General features: G+C 45.8%; 1 protein-coding gene across 1 annotated transcript; it reads left to right on the plus strand.

Annotated features, from left to right (window-relative positions):
* Positions 1-14,631: 14,631 nt before the first annotated feature.
* LOC115083647 (oocyte zinc finger protein XlCOF6-like) lies at positions 14,632-17,465 on the plus strand. The gene has a single exon (XM_029587590.1). The coding sequence runs from the start codon at positions 14,766-14,768 to the stop codon at positions 17,331-17,333; it is 2,568 nt and encodes an 855-aa protein (XP_029443450.1). The 5' UTR covers positions 14,632-14,765; the 3' UTR covers positions 17,334-17,465.
* The last annotated feature ends 4,173 nt before the right edge of the window (positions 17,466-21,638 follow it).

Genomic DNA, 21,638 nt, shown 5'->3' on the forward strand with positions numbered 1-21,638 from the left:
GCTAGGATTTCTCGTCAATTACGAAAAATCTTATTTAGTCCCATCTCAAACCTTGTCGTTCATTGGAGCAGACTTGGACACCTTGCAGGCAAAAGCTTTTCTTCCTCAACAACGAGCGCAAACTCTCGTGTCTCTCGCTCACCAGTTACAGTCTCTGCATGCTGCGACAGCTCGCCTGTTCCTCGTCCTTCTGGGACACATGGCGTCCTCCGTCCATGTCACACCAATGGCCCACATGGCCATGAGATTTATGCACTGGACTTTCAGGTCACAATGGATACAGGCCACTCAGCCTCTGTCAACCATCGTCTACATCACCGACTCACTCCGTCTGTCTCTCGCATGGTGGAAAAATCAGAACAATCTCCTCCAAGGACTGCCCTTTCAAATTCCAAATCCTCAAGTCATTCTCACCACCAACGCTTCCAACCTCGGGTGGGGAGCCCACGTGGCCGATCTACAGACACAAGGGTCTTGGTCTCCAGAGGAAGCTAAACACCAAATAAATTTCCTGGAGCTTCGAGCAATAAGATACGCTCTCAGGGCATTCCAGGATCACCTCTCAAATCAAGTCATCCTGATTCAGACGGACAACCAGGTGGCCATGTGGTACATCGACAAGCAGGGAGACACAGGCTCCTTCCTTCTGTGTCAGGAAGCTGCGCAGATATGGGCGGAAGCGCTCTCCCACTCGATGTACCTCAGGGCCACCTACTTGCCAGAAGTGGGCAATGTACTAGCAGACAAGCTTGAGTCGCGTCTTCCAACCACACGAGTGGTCTCTCAACCCCTCGGTAGCGAACTCCATCTTCAGACACTGAGGATATCCTCAGACAGACCTCTTTGCGTCCCCTCAGAACCACAAAGTGGACAATTACTGCTCCCTCATTCGCAGCAAACACTCTCAGCCCAGAGATGCATTCTCCCTCTCATGGGCAACCGGTCTACTTTATGCATTCCCTCTACTTCCTCTTCTCTCGAAGACTCTCGTGAAGCTACGTCAGGACAAGGGAACCATGATCCTGATAGCACCTCACTGGCCACGCCAAGTGTGGTTTCCCATACTCCAGGATCTCTCCATCCGCAGGCACATTCCCTTGGGAAAGGACCCGCTTCTGATCACTTAAAACAACGGGTGCCTACACCATCCCAATCTTCGGACCTTGTCCCTGACCCATTCTTGACAGATGGGAAGCCAACAAGTATACCCCCCCACTCAATTAGTTCATCAAGTAAATCATTAAAAAACAGGATCACAGTGGGCTCTGGTAGAATTAGACCTGTAACAAGGAGACACACACAGTATCAAATGCAACAAGAACATAAAGCCCTCCCTATATTAACTGAAGAAATTCTAGAGAAAAACATTGACGTGTTACCAGAAAAGAGAAAAAAACAATGCATGCAGAATTTCAAGATCCATAACCAAAAGAAAAAGCTAATTGAGATGGATAACTCTGTCATCAATGGTACAACTGCAAAAGGAAAGAGTGAAGTGAATAACAAATCTCAACTAAAGTCTCATAAGGAGTACAGGAAAAGCAATAACCGTAAAGAGAGTACCTGGAAAGCTATGACTACAAATGCTCATAGTTTGGGAAATAAAATCCCAGATCTGCAGGCCCTAATGACAGAGGCAGAACTGGACATCGTTGCTATCACAGAGACATGGTTCACAGAATCTCATGATTGGGATACGGCAATACCAGGCTATAACTTGTTAAGGAAGGACAGAGTGGATAGAAAAGGGGGAGGTGTGGCTCTTTATGTCAGAAATAATATCCAAGCATCTGAGCTGCAAGGAAGTTGGGGCAAGGAAGAAGCACTATGGGTCGACCTAAAAACAGATGATGGAGCATCCATTTATATTGGAGTGGTTTACAGGCCTCCAAACCAAAAGGAAGAACTGGACAGAGATCTGGTTGAAGACATCCATAAGATAGGTAAGAAAGGGGAAGTGGTGATCGTTGGTGACTTTAATATGCCAGATGTAGACTGGAAAATCCCATCTGCGGAATCTAAAAACAGTAGAGCAATAGTGGATGCCATGCAAGTATCTTTGTTCAAACAAATGGTATTGGAACCCACGAGAGAAGGAACTATTCTCGACTTAGTGCTCAATAATGGAGATATCGTCTCTGATGTCAAGGTGGGCGCCCACCTCAGCACCAGTGATCATCAAACGGTATGGTTTAATATCACTAAAAGAATATGGAAAAGAAGCACAAAGACCAGAGTTTTACAGTTCAAAAACACAGACTTTGAGGAAATGGGGAAGTACCTAGAGGAAGAACTAAATGGATGGGAAAATGAGAGAGATGTGGATCAGCAGTGGACCAATCTAAAAGGAGCAATCGCCAAGGCAACTGCTCTATATGTTAGAAATGTAAAGAAAAGCAAAAGAAAAATGAAACCTATCTGGTTCTCAAAGGAGGTGGCTGACAAAATTAAAGCTAAAAGAACTGCATACAAGAAATACAAAAGATCCCAAAGGGAGGAGCACAAAGAAGAATATCTGATTCAACTGAGGGAGACTAAGAAATTAATCAAGTTGGCAAAAAGTCAAGCGGAAGAGAGGATTGCCAAGGAGATAAAATTTGGTGACAAAACATTTTTCAGATACATCAGCGAAAAGAGAAAAGTCCAAAGTGGTATAGTGAAATTGAAAGGTGGAAATGATCAATGTGTGGAGAGAGACGAAGAAATGGCAGAAATATTAAACGAATACTTCAGCTCTGTGTTCACTAAAGAAGACCCTGGAGAAGGACCATCTCTACACAACAAGAAACTGGAGGGAAGCGGAACAGAGGAAAATCCATTTACAGTAGATAATGTATGGGAAGAGCTAAAGAATCTGAAAGTGGACAAAGCCATGGGGCCTGATGGGATTCATCCAAGGATACTGAGGGAGCTCAGAGATGTGCTGGCGGGACCGCTATGCGACCTGTTCAATAGATCCCTAGAAACGGGAGTGGTGCCGAGTGATTGGAGAAGAGCAGTGGTGGTCCCGCTTCACAAGAGTGGGAACAGAGAGGAGGCTGGTAACTACAGACCGGTTAGCCTCACTTCGGTGGTGGGAAAAGTAATGGAGTCACCTTTGAAAGAGAGAATAGTGAACTATCTACAGTCGGGAGATTTGATGGACCAGAGGCAGCATGGATTCACCAGAGGAAGATCCTGTCAGACAAACCTGATTGACTTTTTTGACTGGGTAACCAAGGAATTGGATCGAGGAAGAGCGCTCGATATCATATACTTGGATTTCAGCAAAGCTTTTGATACGGTTCCGCACAGAAGACTGGTGAATAAAACGAGAAGCTTGGGAGTGAGTGCCGAGGTGGTGACCTGGATTGCAAATTGGTTGACGGACAGAAGACAATGTGTGATGGTAAATGGAACCTTCTCTGAAGAGAGAGCGGTTTTAAGTGGTGTACCGCAAGGATCGGTGTTGGGACCGGTCCTGGTCAATATCTTTGTGAGCGACATTGCGGACGGGATAGAAGGTAAGGTTTGTCTTTTTGCGGATGACACAAAGATCTGCAACAGAGTGGACACGCCGGAAGGAGTGGAGAGAATGAGACGAGATCTAAGGAAACTGGAAGATTGGTCGAAGATATGGCAGCTGAGATTCAATGCCAAGAAGTGCAAAGTCATGCATATGGGGAGTGGAAATCCGAATGAACTGTATTCGATGGGCGGGGAAAGGCTGATGTGCACGGAGCAGGAGCGGGACCTTGGGGTGATGGTGTCTAATGATCTGAAATCGGCGAAACAATGCGACAAGGCGATAGCTAAAGCCAGAAGAATGCTGGGCTGCATAGAGAGAGGAATATCGAGTAAGAAAAGGGAAGTGATTATTCCCTTGTACAGGTCCTTGGTGAGGCCTCACCTGGAGTACTGTGTTCAGTTCTGGAGACCGTATCTTCAAAAAGACAAAGACAAGATGGAGGCGGTACAGAGAAGGGCGACCAGGAAGGTGGAGGATCTTCATCGGATGACGTACGAGGAGAGATTGAAGAATCTAAATATGTACACCCTGGAGGAAAGGAGGAGCAGAGGTGACATGATACAGACTTTCAGATACTTGAAAGGTGTTAATGATCAAAAGACAACGACAAACCTTTTCCGTAGGAAAAAAATCAGCAGAACCAGGGGTCACGATTTGAAGCTCCAGGGAGGAAGATTCAGAACCAATGTCAGGAAGTATTTCTTCACGGAGAGGGTGGTGGATGCCTGGAATGCCCTTCCTGAGGATGTGGTGAAGACCAGAACTGTGAAGGACTTCAAAGGGGCGTGGGATAAACACTGTGGATCCATAAAGTCAAGAGGCCGCCAATGAAGAGTGGGTGACTCGCCAGAATGAGGGCTACTGCCTGGAGTCAATACCCTTATTAAATAAACATACACATGCTTACTCTGACTCCAACATCGCTCTAAGCTTCAACAGCAAGAGGAAATGTGAAAAAAAGGATTCACACTCACAAAGAGGGGAGTAGCTGGCTTGTTACGGCGGTTACTACCCCAAATCAAATAAGTCTGATACTTCACTTTCAATGTATATACAGCATAGTTCTCTGATTCAACGGCAGGGGAGAAGAAAAACCAATACTTCACACATCCAGCAGAGCTCTCTGCTTCAACGGCAGGGGAGAAAATGAGGGTTCGCACTCACAAAACGGGGAGTAGCTGGCTTGTTACGGCGGTTACTACCCCAAAACCAAATGTGCCTGATACTTCACTTTCGATGCACATCCAGCATGGCTCTCTGCTTCAACGGCATGGGAGAAGACTGATACTTCACGCGTATCCAGCATAGCTCCCTGCTTCAACGGCAGGGGAGAAGAAAAACAACCATTAAGGGCTGTATAACATAGGCTGGGTAAAACAAATAAGCATGGGTGTAGCTTGCTTATTGCGGCGGCTACTACCCCTAACTAATCAAGCTAGATATTTCACTTGGATGCAGCTCCATCACTGCTCTCTACATTAAAACTGGGGGTGGAAGGGAAATAGAACCAAGAGCTAAGAGAAACAGATAAGTATGAGAGAAAAAATGTGTGAAGCTTGCTGGGCAGACTGGATGGGCCATTTGGTCTTCTTCTGCCGTCATTTCTATGTTTCTATGTTTCTATGTTTTGGACTATTTCTGACATCTTCCATCAGAATGCATGTCAGTGCGGGTGCCGCCTTCCATAAATGTATCGGGAATGTCCCTATATCAGTACAACCCCTCATAACACGCTTTTTAAAGGGCTTGCTCCATATCAAGCCACCTTTACGTCCTCCGGCCCCTTCTTGGGACCTTAACCTAGTTCTCTGTCAGCTCATGAAACCACCATTTGAGCCTCTTCACTCCTGTGACCTAAAATTTCTCACATGGAAAGTGATTTTCCTTTTGGCTATCACTTCAGCTCACAGGGTTAGTGAGTTACAGGCCCTAGTTACCTATCCGCCTTACACTAAACTCCTGCAGGACCGGGCGGTACTCCGCACTCACCCTAAGTTTTTACCTAAGGTAGTCTCAGAGTTTCAGATTAATCAATCCATCATACTACCTACCTTTTTTCCTAGGCCCCTTTCCAATCCAAGGGAACAGGCTCTGCATACCCTTGACTGTAAACAGGTTCTAGCTTTTTATCTAGACCGTACAGTTGCCCACAGGAAGAGCACTCAGTTATTCGTCTCTTTCCATCCTAACAAATTAGGGCAGCCTGTAGGTAAGTAGACTCTCTCCTCCTGGTTGGCGGACTGCAAATCTTTTTGCTGTCAGCACGCAGGCATTCCTTTTCAAGACCGTGTTAAAGCACACTCTGTGAGGGCCATGGCGACTTCAGTAGCACACCTACGATCAGTGCCGCTTCCTGACATTTGCAGGGCTGCCACCTGGAGTTCTCTCCATACCTTCGCATCCCACTATTGTTTGGACAAAGCCAGAAGACAAGATTCCATCTTCGGCCAGGCTGTCCTGCGTAACTTATTTACAACGTGATGTACCTACACCCTTCCGCCTTCCCGGTGGGGTTCAGGATGCCCTCTACCAAATTCCATCCCAGTTGTTGTGCCTGTTGCATGCCGTTGGGTACATTTGGTGCATGCTCGGACATCCTCAGCTCGGTTCTCACCCAAATGTGAGGACTACCATCCTGCTTGTCCTGTGAGAAAACAAATGTTGCTTACCTGTAACAGGTGTTCTCACAGGACAGCAGGATGTTAGTCCTCACGAAACCCGCCCGCCGCCCTGCGGTGTTGGGTTCGTAACGTTTATTGTTTTATTTTTCGGCACTGCCTGTAGCTTTCAAATAAGACTGAAGGGGGACCCCTGCTGGCTGCAGGGTTAGTGCCATGCTGGGCAAGCCCAGTAGGGGCCAGTCAAAGTTCTGGAAACTTTGGCAGAAGTTTTTCGTGATTGGGCTCCATCCTGATGATCTCACCCATATGTGACGACTAACATCCTGCTGTCCTGTGAGAAGACCTGTTACAGGGAAGCAACATTTGCTTTCTCTTATTCCTGTCCTCCGGTAGGCGCGGCAGTGGGGACTCGCCCCACTTGTTGGCTAGTTTCTCTAGTTCGCTTCCGAACAGCAGTGTTCCCTTGAAAGGCATCCTTGTGAGTCTCGTTTTGGAGGATGCATCGGCAGACCAGTTTCGGAGCCAGATTTGTCTTCTGGCTGCCACTGCGGATGAGACTCTCCTTTAGCTGCTGTGCGTACCAGATCCGAAGCGGCATTCGCGAGGAATGATACGGCTGGTTCCAGGGCTTCACCGGGCGTGTTGTTCCTGGTCTGTGCTAAGCCGGCGCGTGTCACCACGGCACAGCAGGCCACGATCTGTAAAGACATAGTGGAGACGTCAAAGGACTGTTTGAGGATGGATTCCAGGCCTCTGTGTTGAGCATCCTTGAGTGCTGCTCCTCCCTCCACGGGATAGTAGTGTGCTTCGAGACCACACCGACCATGGCATCTACTTTCGGACATGTCAGGAGATCTTTGGCGGCAGGGTCCAGAGGGTACATGGCTGCCAGAGCCCGGCCCCCTTTGAATGTAGTTTCTGGGGCTTCCCATTCCAGGTCAGTTAGTTGCTGGACGGCTTGTAATAGTGGGAAATGGCGGGAGGTCTGACGAAGTCTCTCCAAAAGTGGGTTCGGCTTAGGTTCCCCCGAGGCACTTATGCCAGGAATAGCAAGCTCTTTTAAGCTATGTGTGACCAGGTCTGGAAGCTCATCCTTGGAGAAGAAGCATCTCATGGTTCGATGGGGTTCTGTCCCTGGAGGGAGTTCCTCTTCCTCCAGGGGTTCTGACTCCTCATCTGAGATGTCTGTGTTCCCGAAGGTGGGGCTTCTGGGCGGTGGGATCACCTTCCTGAGCATAGAGGGTCCTGGCCTGTTGAGGTCCTCGGGTGGGGCCCGTGACCGCACTGTAGGAGGCCCCAGTTGCATGTGGACGAAGGTATGCAGACCTTTGAAGAATTCCACCCAGGAGATGCTCGGTCCTGCGTACCGTTCGAAAGGCTGGGGTCTAGTACCGGCTGGGGAGGGCTATGAGTTGGGTCCCCTAAGGCCTCTTCGCACTGTATACACAGGGCCTTGGCCTCCTCATGCTGTGCAGCTCTAATGTGGCATGCTGGGCAAAGGCCCTGAGCTTTGAGCTTATTTTCTGGTGGTGCCAAGGCTTGTGCATGTACAATACAGTTGTGCGCTCCGGTGTGCGTCGAAGTTGCGCGCATAGGTTTGGTGCACGCGTGCAGAGCGATGTGCGCGCACTGGTCGAAATTATGCGCCCGGCACAGTGAGCGCATGGTTATGCACTTCGCTTGTGCGCGCGACGTTGTGCACTCAGGGTATTTGAGCACGCGGCTCGCCTCTGTCCGCACGGATCAAGACGGCGGCCAGGGCTGCGAACAAGGCCAAAATGGTGACGACTACCCTGTGGACAATATGGCGACCACCTCAGAGGGTCTCCACGTGGGAGGACCCTCGGATCTGACCGGGGTCTAGCCCTACTAGGGCCGATCAACCCGGTGGCACTGATCCTGGCTGGCGACCTGTGCAGCTCCTCGAGCTTCGGAGACCGGAGACTTTTAAATAGATTTCTACCTTACCTTGTCTCGGTGCTTCCTGGTTTCGTTCTGGGCGGTCTCCGGCTGCGTGGGGAGAGGGAAATACCTTCACTCTCAGCTTCACCCGATGTTGCATCTTTTGCCAGAGCAGCCTCCTCCCTTACGAGGAGGTAGCTTTGGCACATCCCACTTGTGTGGACTGGACCGCCTGGATGAAGAGGGAGGTGAAATTACTACTTACCTGATAATTTCCTTTCTTCTCTGAGAGGCAGGCCAATCCACAATCCTGCCCTGAGCTGCCTGTACAGTACTGTACTGATTTTTTCTATTTGTCCTTTCTCAGGGACATTATTGGAGGTAGAATTCATAGGCCGATGCAGATCTTCAGGTCGTCTAAGGGCCTTGTAAGTGTTTGCCTTCTTTGTCTGTTATGGCTTCCGCATTTTCTTCTCGTCTGAGTCCAATGCTTTGCTCACTGGAAGAAAAAAAAGAAGTGAATGATAGGGGGAGGAAGTGTTTTTAACTCCGGACTTACAGTTCTAGTGTTAATTAAGGCCACGTTCCTGCACGCCTTCCCACAGCGGGGCTGCCGCCAATCACCAGACCTTAACGCCGCTCCGTTCCTCTTCACCGAGCCTCGTTTCCGACCCGAAGCCGGCCCCCAAGCCTCAACCAATCGCGGCAGACACTGAGGACAGCCAATCCACTTCAGCTAAGCAGACCTTTAAATTATAGCTGCTCCTGGCGCCATTTCCTCTTCGTCCGCGGCAGTGCTGGCCTGCGCAATTGGCGCCACAGTCCCGTCGGGGTAAGGCCACGTTCCTGCACGCCTTCCCACAGCGGGGCTGCCACCGATCGCCAGACCTTAACGCCGCTCCGTTCCTCTTCACCGAGCCTCGTTTCCGACCCGAAGCCGGCCCCCGAGCCTCAACCAATCGCAGCAGACACTGAGGACAGCCAATCTACTTCAGCTAAGCAGACCTTTAAATTATAGCTCCTCCCGGCGCCGCGCGCCTAAGGAGCGCAACAAAGGGGCCCGCCCCTTTGTGCGCCCCTTCGTGCAACCCCTGAGAGCCCCTGAGCACTCCCTACTACTACCAATTTATAATCCTAAGCGGAAGCCGGCTGGAGTCCTTTTTATATCCAACGAGACTTCCGAGCGTCCTAGAGCCAGGGCCGTTTATACCCTCCAAGTCAGCCATCGAAATTCCTCACCAGTACCTCTAACGCTCACCCTTAAACACCCAAAATCAGGACGACACTTCCAGAGACAAATGGCCTCACCTGTGCCTTCATTAGAATGCTGAGTACTTCTCACACCAAGCACCAGCAATCACTCTTATCCTAACCCAGCAATCATCACCGCAATCTCCAGCAAGTATTCTATCGTGTCCAGCAAGTATTCTATCGTCATTCAGAAACCACTCATCCATCCTGCATCCAGCAGCCACTCTTCTACCATCCAGCGGTAATGAGTTCCAGAGGGTGGGCCCGGCTGTGGAGAGTGCTCGTTTTGTTAGTGAAGTTTTGATCGGGGGAGCATATAAGGAACCTTTGTAGTTGTATCTGATAGGTCTTTGTGATGTGTGAGGGCGGAGTTGCGAGTTTAGATTTAGGTGGGCGATGCCAATAATATCCTTGTGGATCATTGATAATGTCTTGATGGTAATTCTGGCTTTTATAGGAAGCCAGTGAAGGCTGTGAAGAATTGGTGTGATGTGGGCTCTTTTATTTGTGTTGGTGAGTAACCTCGCCGCAGCGTTCTGCACCATCTGTAAGGGTTTTGTAGATAAGAGCGGAAGACCTAGCAGTAGAGAGTTGCAGTAGTCTAACTTAGACAGAATTATGGACTGGACTACTAGACGGAAGTCACTGAAGTGGAGGAGTCGTTTCAGATTTTGTAGCACTTGAAGTTTGAAATAACATTCTTTGGTTGTGTTGATAATGAAGGATTTAAGGTTGAATTTATTGTCGAGACGTACCCCTAGGTCTCAGACGGAAGGGGAGTAGTTAATAGATAATTTTGTGAATTGTGTTGCGCTTTGGGAGTTGATGAGAGTATGGTTTTCGTCTGGCGAGATGATGAGGATTTCTGTTTTATTTGAATTGAGTATATGGTTCAGGCTGGATAGCAGAGTGTTGATAGATTGTAGGCAATTATTCCAATGTGCCCATGTTTTATGCAGTGATTCTGTGATGGGAAGGAGTATCTGAATGTCATCAGCGAAAATATAATGTTAGCCACTCATCTAATCTTCTTCTAACAGCCACTCATCTATCATTCATCAAGCTCCCAGCTCCCTGTAATCCCAACCACAATTCCCGATTTCAAGAAGGGTTACAAAACAACACACTAGCACCTCAACATGCACCCTATTCCTATACCTACAATCCCTTACACTCCCAAACTCACATCCAACAAACCCAGGATTCTAGGCATCCGACACCAGAGATTGATTCCAATTATGATCTCCCCCATTTCTCAAACGCTAGGATTAACACTATTTACACTCACACTATTCAACGCCCAATCGATCACAAAAAAACTCCACCTCCTCAACGACCACCTGACGGACAACAACCCCGATATTTGCGCCATCACTGAAACATGGCTGAAAACCACAGACACAGTACTTTTAAACCAGCTCCCCAACCACCTCTATGACTTACATTCAATCCCCAGAATCAAAAAAAGGGGTGGAGGGATCCTGCTAGCCACAAAAAAGGGCCTAGGGCTCTCACTACAAACATCTACTACAATAAACAATACTGAAATTGCCTTTTTCAGTTCGGACCATCTACAAATAGCCATAGTCTACTCACCACCAGGAACCTTAGATACAGACCCCTCACCATTAATTGAATTCACAACAAAACATTTTAAGCAGGACAAACCAGCTATCTTGATGGGAGACTTTAACCTACATGTAAACAGCGCTCCTCTAACCCATAACTGCGACATCCTTCTCACAGCACTCAATCACCTAGGCTTCAATCAGATTGTCAAAGATCCCACGCACAAAGCGGGACATACCCTAGACCTGATCTTTCTCAACGACGGAATAACACCAACCAATAACCCTACTTGCGTCCCAGTCCCATGGTCTGATCATCACTTCATCTCTGCCGAACTTCAAATTAAAGACCAGCCTCGTCCCATATACCCGGCAACCACTATATGATACAGGAAACCCTGCCCCATAGACAATCTTAATAATCTGCTTACCAAAGAACTCGACTGACTAGATCTCACAGACGCTTCCTCAGCTATCAACTCCTGGATCAATATAACAAACGAGGTAGCAGATCTTTCCTGTCCCTCCATCACCAAATCCTTAAAACCACCCCAAGCCAACAGACATCCGTGGTACACTCCGACACTCAAAATCCTTAAACAAGAACTTCGGAAAAAAGAAAACAGTTGGCGCAAGTCTCCTTCCTCCATCACAACGCTAAATTATAAATCCCACCTCAACACATACAGATTAGCCATACTCAAGGCCAAAAAAGACTTCTTTGCAAAAAAAATCCACAACTTTGCACTCGACTCCAAAGCCTTATTCTCATTTGTATCTTCCCTAACAAAACCCTCTCCTCCTGTCATCCCGGACGAACAAGCAGCCAGCAAAGCTGCGGAACTAGCAATCTACTTTGATAAAAAGATCACCAACCTCCTTAAGCCAATCTCCACCCAACAACCAACAGCATCGCACCCTAGAATCTCATCACATTACAAAGAAAGCAGCTTATCATCGTTCGAGACCCCATCATCATTGGAGATCGAAATTATTCTCAATATGCTCAAACCCTCTTCTCATCCTCTGGATACCATACCCTCCAATCTTCTCCTATCGACTCCTAACACCATTTCTAAAGCATTAGCAGACATCATCAACTGCTCTTTAACTCAAGGAAAGGTCCCAGATCAACTCAAAATAGCCATTCTGAAACCCTTACTAAAAAAAACCTAACCTTTCAACGGATGACCCTGCAAACTTCCGCCCTATCGCTAACCTTCCCCTGATCTCAAGAGTGATGGAAAGATTCGTCAACAAGCAATTGTCGGAGTACCTGGAGGAGAACAACATACTCTCCCCTTTCCATTTCGGCTTCAGGAAATCGCAAAACACAGAAGCATTACTTGCATCGTTATCTGACACCATCCTCCTCAATCTTGAAAGAAAACAACCATACCTCCTCGCTCTTCTTGACCTATCCGCCGCATTCGACACAGTCAATCACGCCATCCTTCTCGAGCGGCTATCCGATATAGGAATTCAAGGAGAAGCTCATAGCTGGTTTCAATCGTTCCTGGAGAATAGATTCTATAAAGTCAAAATCAATAACGAAGAATCGCCTCCTATTAAATCAACAAGAGGAGTACCACAAGGATCATCTCTCTCCCCTACGCTATTTAATATTTACCTGCTTCCACTCTGCCACCTTCTCTCCAACCTCAAGCTAAAACATTATATTTTTGCTGATGACATTCAGATACTCCTTCCCATCAAAGAATCACTGCATAAAACTTGGGCACATTGGAATAATTGCCTACAATCTATCGACACTCTGCTATCCAGCCTGAACCTCATACTCAATTCAAATAAAACAGAAATCCTCATCATCTCGCCAGATGAAAACCATACTCTCATCAACTCCCAAAGCGCAACACAATTCACAAAATTATCTATTAACCACTCCCCTTCCGTCAGAGACCTAGGGGTACGTCTCGACAATAAATTCAACCTTAAATCCTTCATTATCAACACAACCAAAGAATGTTATTTCAAACTTCAAGTGCTAAAAAATCTGAAACGACTCCTCCACTTCAGTGACTTCCGTCTAGTAGTCCAGTCCATAATTCTGTCTAAGTTAGACTACTGCAACTCTCTACTGCTAGGTCTTCCGCTCTTATCTACAAAACCCTTACAGATGGTGCAGAACGCTGCGGCGAGGTTACTCACCAACACAAATAAAAGAGCCCACATCACACCAATTCTTCACAGCCTTCACTGGCTTCCTATAAAAGCCAGAATTACCTTCAAGACATTATCAATGATCCACAAGGATATTATTGGCATCGCCCATCTAAATCTAAACTCGCAACTCCGCCCTCACACATCACAAAGACCTATCAGATACAACTACAAAGGTTCCTTATATGCTCCCCCGATCAAAACTTCACTAACAAAACGAGCACTCTCCACAGCCGGGCCCACCCTCTGGAACTCATTACCGCCGGATCTACGCCAAGAGACTTGTCATCTAACTTTTAAGAAAAACCTAAAAACGTGGCTCTTCCGGCAAGCCTATCCAGAATCGCAGGAACACTCAGACACCGGTCAAAGAGCAAAATAGTCCACTATAAGTTCCTCGACCGCCCATACTCCTTCAAGGCCCAATCACGCCTGATCTGGACAGCCCACTTGTTTTGAAAAGACTCCTTTGTTGATGCATTAGTTCTTTAGCTCATGCATTACTCATGTTTTTTGCCCATCAACACTGTTCTCTGTTAACTGTATATCCGAAGTTAGACTACCCTCTTTTTTAGCTATTCCCTATATTTATTCATGTTATTTTGACGAGTTATTGTTGTCTATGTAATATTTATGTTCTTATGTTCAGAAACTCTGTTTATTGTAACGCCTTAACCGCGACAGTTTTGTTCTATGGAAACCGACCTGATTTGATACTTGTATTGAGAATGTCGGTATATAAAAATCCTAAATAAATAAATAATTAGTTGCCACAGTTTACTTTTGCAGAATACTGGGACACTGATGTCAGTACAGGGCTATATGAGGGTCATATCAGCTAGTCAGTTGGTTTCTGTCTCCATCTGCTGGTAGGCATGCATAACCCACTTCTGTGGACTGGCTTGCCTATCCTAGAGGTAAGAAAATTATCAGCTGAGTAGTAATTTCACCTTCCTGGGTTTTTGAATCCTGGATGTCTGACTTCTGTGTGGGAGTAGTGGGGTGGATATACAGGACGCTGCAAAGTTGGGGAAATTGGGTGTCTGAGTTACTGGTTTTGTTCTACCAGAGCCCACTGTAACCCATTTATTTCTGGGTTTCTGAATCCTCTGAGAGAGCTGGGAGAGGCAATCTGGATGTACAGCAGATTATGCATTGGTCTGCCTCACTTCTAGCCTGTGAGCCTTGCAAACACTCCAACTGTCCAGGGCCCGTTTAGTTATAAGAAGCTTTCCTTGGGATCATGTGACTCTGCTGCTGCGTGAATTACTTTGGTTGCTGCTCCAGCAGTGGATTAAATTTTAACTCTTGTTTTTAGATCTCTGAAGTTTAATGGTCCATGATTGTTATTTTAATTTGTTATTACAATGTTTAGTTTGGCAGATCCGCTATAAACAGATTATTAATGTTATTAAATAAATAGTAGATAAGCCCAGAGGAACCAGAGCCATAGGAATCCTAAAGGAGGGATCTGTATGATCTCCAAAGTTCCTGTATTGCATCAGCTTTATTTCTGCATCCTACACAGTATGGTAAAGAGAACCCACTGATTTTCTTAACCTCTCTGAATATTTCTATAGAGAGATCAGAGAGAGATTTTCATAGGCATCACATAAAGTTTCTGCTAAGTCATAGAATTCTTTAATATCAGAGATCCCATGCATTCATTATGTGATCCTTCTAAACAGCTCATCTCAGGTTATTGGTAGCATTCCATGCCATTGTCTCTTACACATGATTAATTCCTTCTTTTTATATCCAGCAGAAAATGAGGTCATACAGAATGAGAAGAGGGAGGAGAATCGAGAAGAACACCCTGTAGTATTGGCACTTACACCAAGACAATCAGGAAATGTCTGTGAGAATCTTGCCCAGAGTACTGAGGCAAGAGACATTAGCCAAAGACAGCAGGAATCAGAGAAGAAGGAGCAAGTCTCTGCAGGAGAGTCACCGGATGAAGTCACTGCTTTTGACATCCCTGAGCACCAGAGACATCTGAGAAGAGAGAATCCCTTCCAAAGTAATAACAGTGATCAAATGAGTTTTGAACACCGCATGAGAAATCTGAGAGCAGAGAGACCTTTCCAGAGTAATAACAGTGATCAAATGACTTCTGCCTTCCAGCAGAAAGAGGATGAAGGGAAGAAATTCTTTCACTGTGACACCTGTGGGAAAAACTTTAATAGAAAATGTCATTTTGTCTTGCACCAGAGGAGTCACCCAGGAGAGAGACCTTTTCCATGCAACCAGAAGTTAACCCTGAAATTACACCAGAGAAGCCACACTGAAGGGAGCACTTTTACTTGTATTGAATGCAAGAAAACCTTTTCTTGCAGGGAATCCTTAGTAATACACCAAAGAATGCACACAGGTAAGAGACCCTCTCATTGCCCTCAAGATGGGGAATCTTACAGTTCTGAGTTCTCTTTATTAGAAAAACCATTTAAATGTATTGAATGTGGTAAAAGCTTCAGTGACAAGACAGGTCTCAGACAGCATCAGAAAATCCATACTGGAGAAAAACCATTTAAATGTAGTGAATGTGGCAAAAGCTTTAGTCGGAAGACCTCTCTCATGCAACATCAGAAAATTCATACTGGAGAAAAACCATTTAAATGTACTGAATGTGGTAAAAGCTTCATTCAGAGGACAGCTCTTACATTGCATAAGAGAATCCATACTGGAGAAAAACCATTTAAATGTACTGATTGTAGTAAAAGCTTCTCTCGGAAAGCGCATTTAATATTGCATCAGAGAAGTCATACTGGAGAAAAACCATTTAAATGTAGTGAATGTGGTAAAAGCTTCGCCTACAAGCTATCTCTTACATTGCATAAGAGAATCCATACTGGAGAAAAACCATTTAAATGTACTGAATGTGGTAAAAGCTTCGCCCACAAGGTATCTCTTACATTGCATAAGAGAATCCATACTGGAGAAAAACCATTTAAATGTACTGAATGTGGTACAAGTTTCCATGACAAGACAGTTCTCAGACAGCATCAGAAAATCCATACTGGAGAAAAACCATTTAAATGTACTGATTGTAGTAAAAGCTTCTCTCGGAAAGCGCATTTAATATTGCATCAGAGAAGTCATACTGGAGTAAAACCATTTAAATGTACTGAATGTGGTACAAGTTTCCATGACAAGACAGCTCTCAGACGGCATCAGAAAATCCATACTGGAGAAAAACCATTTAAATGTACCGAATGTGGCAAAAGCTTTAGGCAGAAGACCTCTCTCATGCAACATCAGACAATTCATACTGGAGAAAAACCATTTAAATGTACTGAATGTGGTAAAAGCTTCTCTTCGAAGATGTATTTCATATTGCATCAGAGAATCCATACTGGAGAAAAACCATTTAAATGTACTGAGTGTGGTAAAAGCTTTAGTTGGAAGACCTCTCTCATGCAACATCAGAAGATTCATACTGGGGAAAAACCATTTAAATGTACTGAATGTGGCAAAAGCTTTAGTCAGAAGACCTCTCTCATGCAACATCAGAAAATTCATACTGGAGAAAAACCATTTAAATGTACTGAATGTGGTAAATGTTTCTCTTGGAAGATGTATTTCATATTGCATCAGAGAATCCATACTGGAGAAAAACCATTTAAATGTACTGAGTGTGGTAAACGCTTCACAGACAGGAGATGTCTCAGACATCATCAGAAAACCCATACTGGAGAAAAACCATTTAAATGTACTGAATGTGGTAAACATTTCTCTCGGAAGGACTCTCTTAAATCACATCAGAGAGTCCATACTGGAGAAAAACCATTTAAATGTACTGAATGTGGTAAATGTTTCTCTCGGAAGGTGCATTTGATATCGCACCAGAGAGTCCATACTGGAGAAAAACCATTTAAATGTACTGAATGTGGTAAATGTTTCTCTCGGAAGGCGCATTTGATATCGCACCAGAGAATCCATACTGGAGAAAAACCATTTAAATGTACTGAATGTGGTAAAAGCTTCTCTCAGAAGGGGCATTTCATATTGCATCAGAGAATCCATACTGGAGAAAAACCATTTAAATGTACCGAATGTGGTAAACGTTTCAGTCACAAGTCATGTCTCAGACAGCATCAGAAAAACCATGCTGGAGAAAAACCATTTAAATGTACTGAATGTAGTAAACGCTTCACCGTCAAGGGATGTCTCAGACGGCATCAGAGAATCCATACTGGAGAAAAACCATTTAAATGCACTGAATGTGGTAAAAGCTTCTCTCGGAAGGAGAATTTCATATCGCATCAGAGAATCCATACTGGAGAAAAACCATTTAAATGTTAATGTACTGTGTCTGGTAAAAACTTCAGTAGAAAGGAAGACCTTGCAAGCCACCAGAAAAGTTGCACAGGAGTCAAATTCAGTTCACATGCTTTCATATAGTTTTGGAATAGAAGAGTGGCCTCATAAAGATATTAAAATGCTGGATGCAAGAACAATAAAACTTCTCCATTTCCATCAAGTAAGCTATAAGAATCAGGGAGGTTGATATTCAGATGCCAGAAAGCTGGATAAGTAGAACTTATCCTCCTATCTCTCTGCTACTGAATATCCGGTTATGTTCAATGGCTGAGAAAGCTGTGGGTGGGCAGTGGGTGGATCAGAGCGGTGCTACTTAGCTGGAAAAGTTATTCAGCTAAGTAGCGATTTTGGCAACATGGGTGTTTTGCATGATTTGTACTTTGTTTTTTTTTTGCCCTGTGACAGTTTACCCCAGAGAGCTCATTCCCTGTGTGCTGGCGTGCAGGTAGTGGAGACCATATCTCCGAAGGGACAAAGACAGGATGGAGGCAGACCAGAGAAGGGCGACCAAAAAGGTGGAGGGTCTTCATCAAATGACTTACGAGGAGAGATTGAAGAATCTAAATATGTACACCCTGGAGGAAAGGAGGAGCAGGAGTGATATGATTCAAACTTTCAGATACTTGAAAGGTTTTAATGATCCAGAGACAACGACAAACCTTTTCCATTGCAAAAAAATCAGCAGAACCAGGGGTCACGATTTAAAACTCCAGGGAGGAAGACTCAGAACCAATGTCAGGAAGTATTTCTTCATGGAGAGGGTGGTGGATGCCTGGAACACCCTTCCGGAGGAAGTGGTGAAGACCAAAACTGTGAAGGATTTCAAAGAGGCGTGGGATAAACACTGTGGCTCCATAAAGTCTAGAGGATGTGAATGAAGAGAAGAGGCTCAGGGGTGGCTTGCTTGTGGGAATGACAGCTGCTCCCTGGAGATTAATATCCTTATTCAATAAACATACACACAGTTAATGCGACTCCAACATTGCTCTATGCTTCAACGGCAAGAGGAAATGTGGAAAAAAGGATTTGCATCCTCAAAAAAGCAGGGGAGTAGCTTGCTTGTTATGGCGGTTACTACCCCAAACCAAATAAGCCTGATACTTCACTTTCAATGCATATCCAGCATAGCTCTCTGCTTCAACGGCACGGAGAATGGAGAATGAAGAAAAGACAATTTATATTCAGACAACAACCAACAAGGAATGAATACATAGTCTGGGTAACAAATAAGCATGGGTGTAGCTTGCTTATTACGGCGGTTACTACCCCAAACCACTTAGCTAGTTACTTCACTTTGATGCAGCTCCAGCACTGCTCTCTACATCAATGGTGGGGGTGGAAGGGAATTGGAACCAAAAAGTTACCAATAAGGGCCCTGACTTCAGCGGTCAGACTAACAGATAAGTATGAAAACAATTAGGTCTGAAAGCTTGCTGAGCAGATTGGATGGGCCGTTTGGTCTTCTTCTGCCATCACTTCTGTCTTTCTATATGTTTCAGCCCTGGGTACATGTAACACGGGAACACCCTGCCGTGCCATTGGCCAGAAAGCTCACTGTTAATACTGTGTTTCCTGATTGGCCCTGGAGACAGAGAACTCACTCTGAGGGTTCTGGACAAGGATGCCAACCTGCCTTATTTATTTTTTTAGTTTGCGGCTTCCTTATTATTGTGCGTTTTTTCTGTCAATTGTGGGGTTTTTGGACTTGGTGGGTGGGACTTGAGCCCAGCTGTCCCTGTGATTGGCTGCTGCTGCCGATGAGGCCTGTTCATGTCAGAGGAGCACGTGGGCAGGCACTGACGGCAAGCAACAGCGTTGAGGAAGATTTTATGCAGCAGGGCAGGCTTGAAGGCTGAAGGGAGGGAAGCTCTCAACTGGCAACAGCACAAAGAAGAGGGACCTGGAGGGGGAGGAAGGAGTGTGCTGGCAAGGGGAAGGAGAGAATAAGGGTGTGGGAGCCAGACATGTGCTGGGGGGGAGGAGAATGAGTGGTGGGGATCAGTGTGAGGGGCTGTTTTTATTTTCCCCTTGGAAGGAGCTACAGAGCTCAGTGGCTGAGACAGGAGTGGGGGGTGCACCCCTCAGCCATACAACTGGCCTGCATGGGAGAGTGGCGGGATAGAAGCCATTACAGAAGAAGGAAGTGTGAGTTTGAAGATTTTACTTTTACCACATTCTGGGGCCGAGCGCACTGAATAACCCGCAGTCAGACGCGGGTTAAATAGGCGCTAATCCATGCAAATGCAATTATCGCCGTCGGTGTTCTTAACTGGCAGAACGCCGGTGACCCTAGCGCCTCCTTGCTAACGCAACCCCCTAATTACAATATAGCAGGGCCCCTCCCTTGCAGGCGCAATGCTATATTGGAAATTTTTTTAATTGTGTTTTTTTTTTTTTTTGCATCAGCCCCTCTGTCTGGGACAATCTGTGTAATGTCAGGTAATCCACAACAATTTGATGGACATTTTAGGGGGTTAAATATTATTGCGAGCCACTGTGTTTCCTCCATTACAATCACAAAATTATTTTAAAGTGTTTTCTGTGTATAAATACCTTCTAATAAAAGCAGTTTTAATCTCAGGTGTTTTGGGCTTGTTCCTTCATGAAAACCTGGCTCCCCTGGTTCTGGAACTCGCCAGTCCGGGCAGGGAGTGCAGAGGAGCAGACCTCTGCGTTGAGGCCTTGTTCAGCTCCTGTGCTCAGCCTTTTCCTGACCTCCCCAGGCACTGGTAACATAGTGAAAAGCATTTAGTTAGTTTCTACTCTTTAATCCTTGTTATTTTACTTGTTTCTGTTTGCAGCTTAAAACTTTTATCTGTTCACTGTTCCTCCTTTTTCTTAATAAACCTATTAGTTTGTTAGCTCTGCCTGTCATGGCCTGACTATCGCTACTGGTGTTGTGTATATTTGGTCTCTGATTGTATTTTTAGGAACTGTGTGTCCCTTGTGTCCCTAGATAGCACCAGGGGATAGCTTGCGAGCGGGAGACCTTGCTCAGATGCAAGCAGGAGCCCGGGTGGTGGGTGAGAGCTTGCCAGTGTAGAAACACGTGCGCAGGTGCAGGGGGGCCGGGCAGTGCTTGGTGGGGCCCTCCAAGAGGCCACAGGGTTACCCTGAGTGGGTGTTAGGGGTGGCTCTGCAGCATTACATGAGGGCGATATTCAGCCTTAGATGGATAACTTCTCCGAGTTAGTTAGACCTGCTCCAAAACAGGTCTAACCTTGGACAAATAAGACTTATCTGGGTATTTAACAATGTTTTTCCCAAAAGCTTTAAGGAACTAACATAGAACAGTATATCCAGCAGCTTAACAAGAAGCAGAGAACAGCATATGCTAATTTTATCAGTTTAATTATCTTCTGTTCCCAAGCCTATATTCCAAGGCTCTGGAAAAATAAGTGTAAATCAAATTACATAGAAATGACGGCAGAAAAGAACCAAATGGTCCATCCAGTCTGCCCAGCAAGCCCATTATAGCACCAGCCCCACCCTACAGGTCTCCCCATAAAGGTGGCAATTGCTGTGCCGTACAAATTACTCCCAAACCGTTAGTCAGGGCCCTTGCTGGGTTCTGTCTGAGTCCAATTCCCCGTTATCTCTTGCCGTTGAAGCAGAGAGCAATGTTGGCAGAAGGTTGGCCTCCCCGGGTGGAGGGGGGGGGGGGAGGTGTGGAAGCCAAGCTGGGGGGTCAAGAAAGAAGAACCAATCAGAATGTGACACCTGTCCCTGTTTTCATATGCATGAAACTACTGAATTTGCATACGCTGTCCTTAAAAGCAGCTGGGAAGAGGGGCTCAGAGCTGGGCTAAGAAGATCCCATTCACACTGGCCAGAAGCCATCTGAGCAATCGCTCCTCGCCCCACCCTGCAACCAAGCACCTACAGGAAGTCCAGGGCCTGCAGCATTGCTTGGAAGAGGGGCTCCAGCCCGGCTACTTCAGCCAGAGTTGAACTTACCAGGTTCTTTTCAAGGGACCAGGGGAGTCCTCTGCCCTTCATCCAGGCGCAGAGTCCCACAGCCTGCTTCCCAGTCACAGAGACAGCATTCGGGCCTTCTCGCTTCTCACGCAGCACTCGGACAGAGACCAAGAATCTTCAAAGTACTTAAGATTCATTATAAGTGTCTAAGGGGGGTCATTTTCTAAAGGGATCTGTACTTGGACTGGTGCTTTTTAATATACATATATATATATATATATATATATATTTTTATTTTTTTTTTTTTTTTTTAATTTATGCTTTTAAGGTAGAAATATAATGCAATAACAATCAGAATGGTTACAACTA

Source organism: Rhinatrema bivittatum, chromosome 2 (genome assembly GCF_901001135.1).
Source record: "Rhinatrema bivittatum chromosome 2, aRhiBiv1.1, whole genome shotgun sequence".
Taxonomy (NCBI): Eukaryota; Metazoa; Chordata; class Amphibia; order Gymnophiona; family Rhinatrematidae; genus Rhinatrema; species Rhinatrema bivittatum.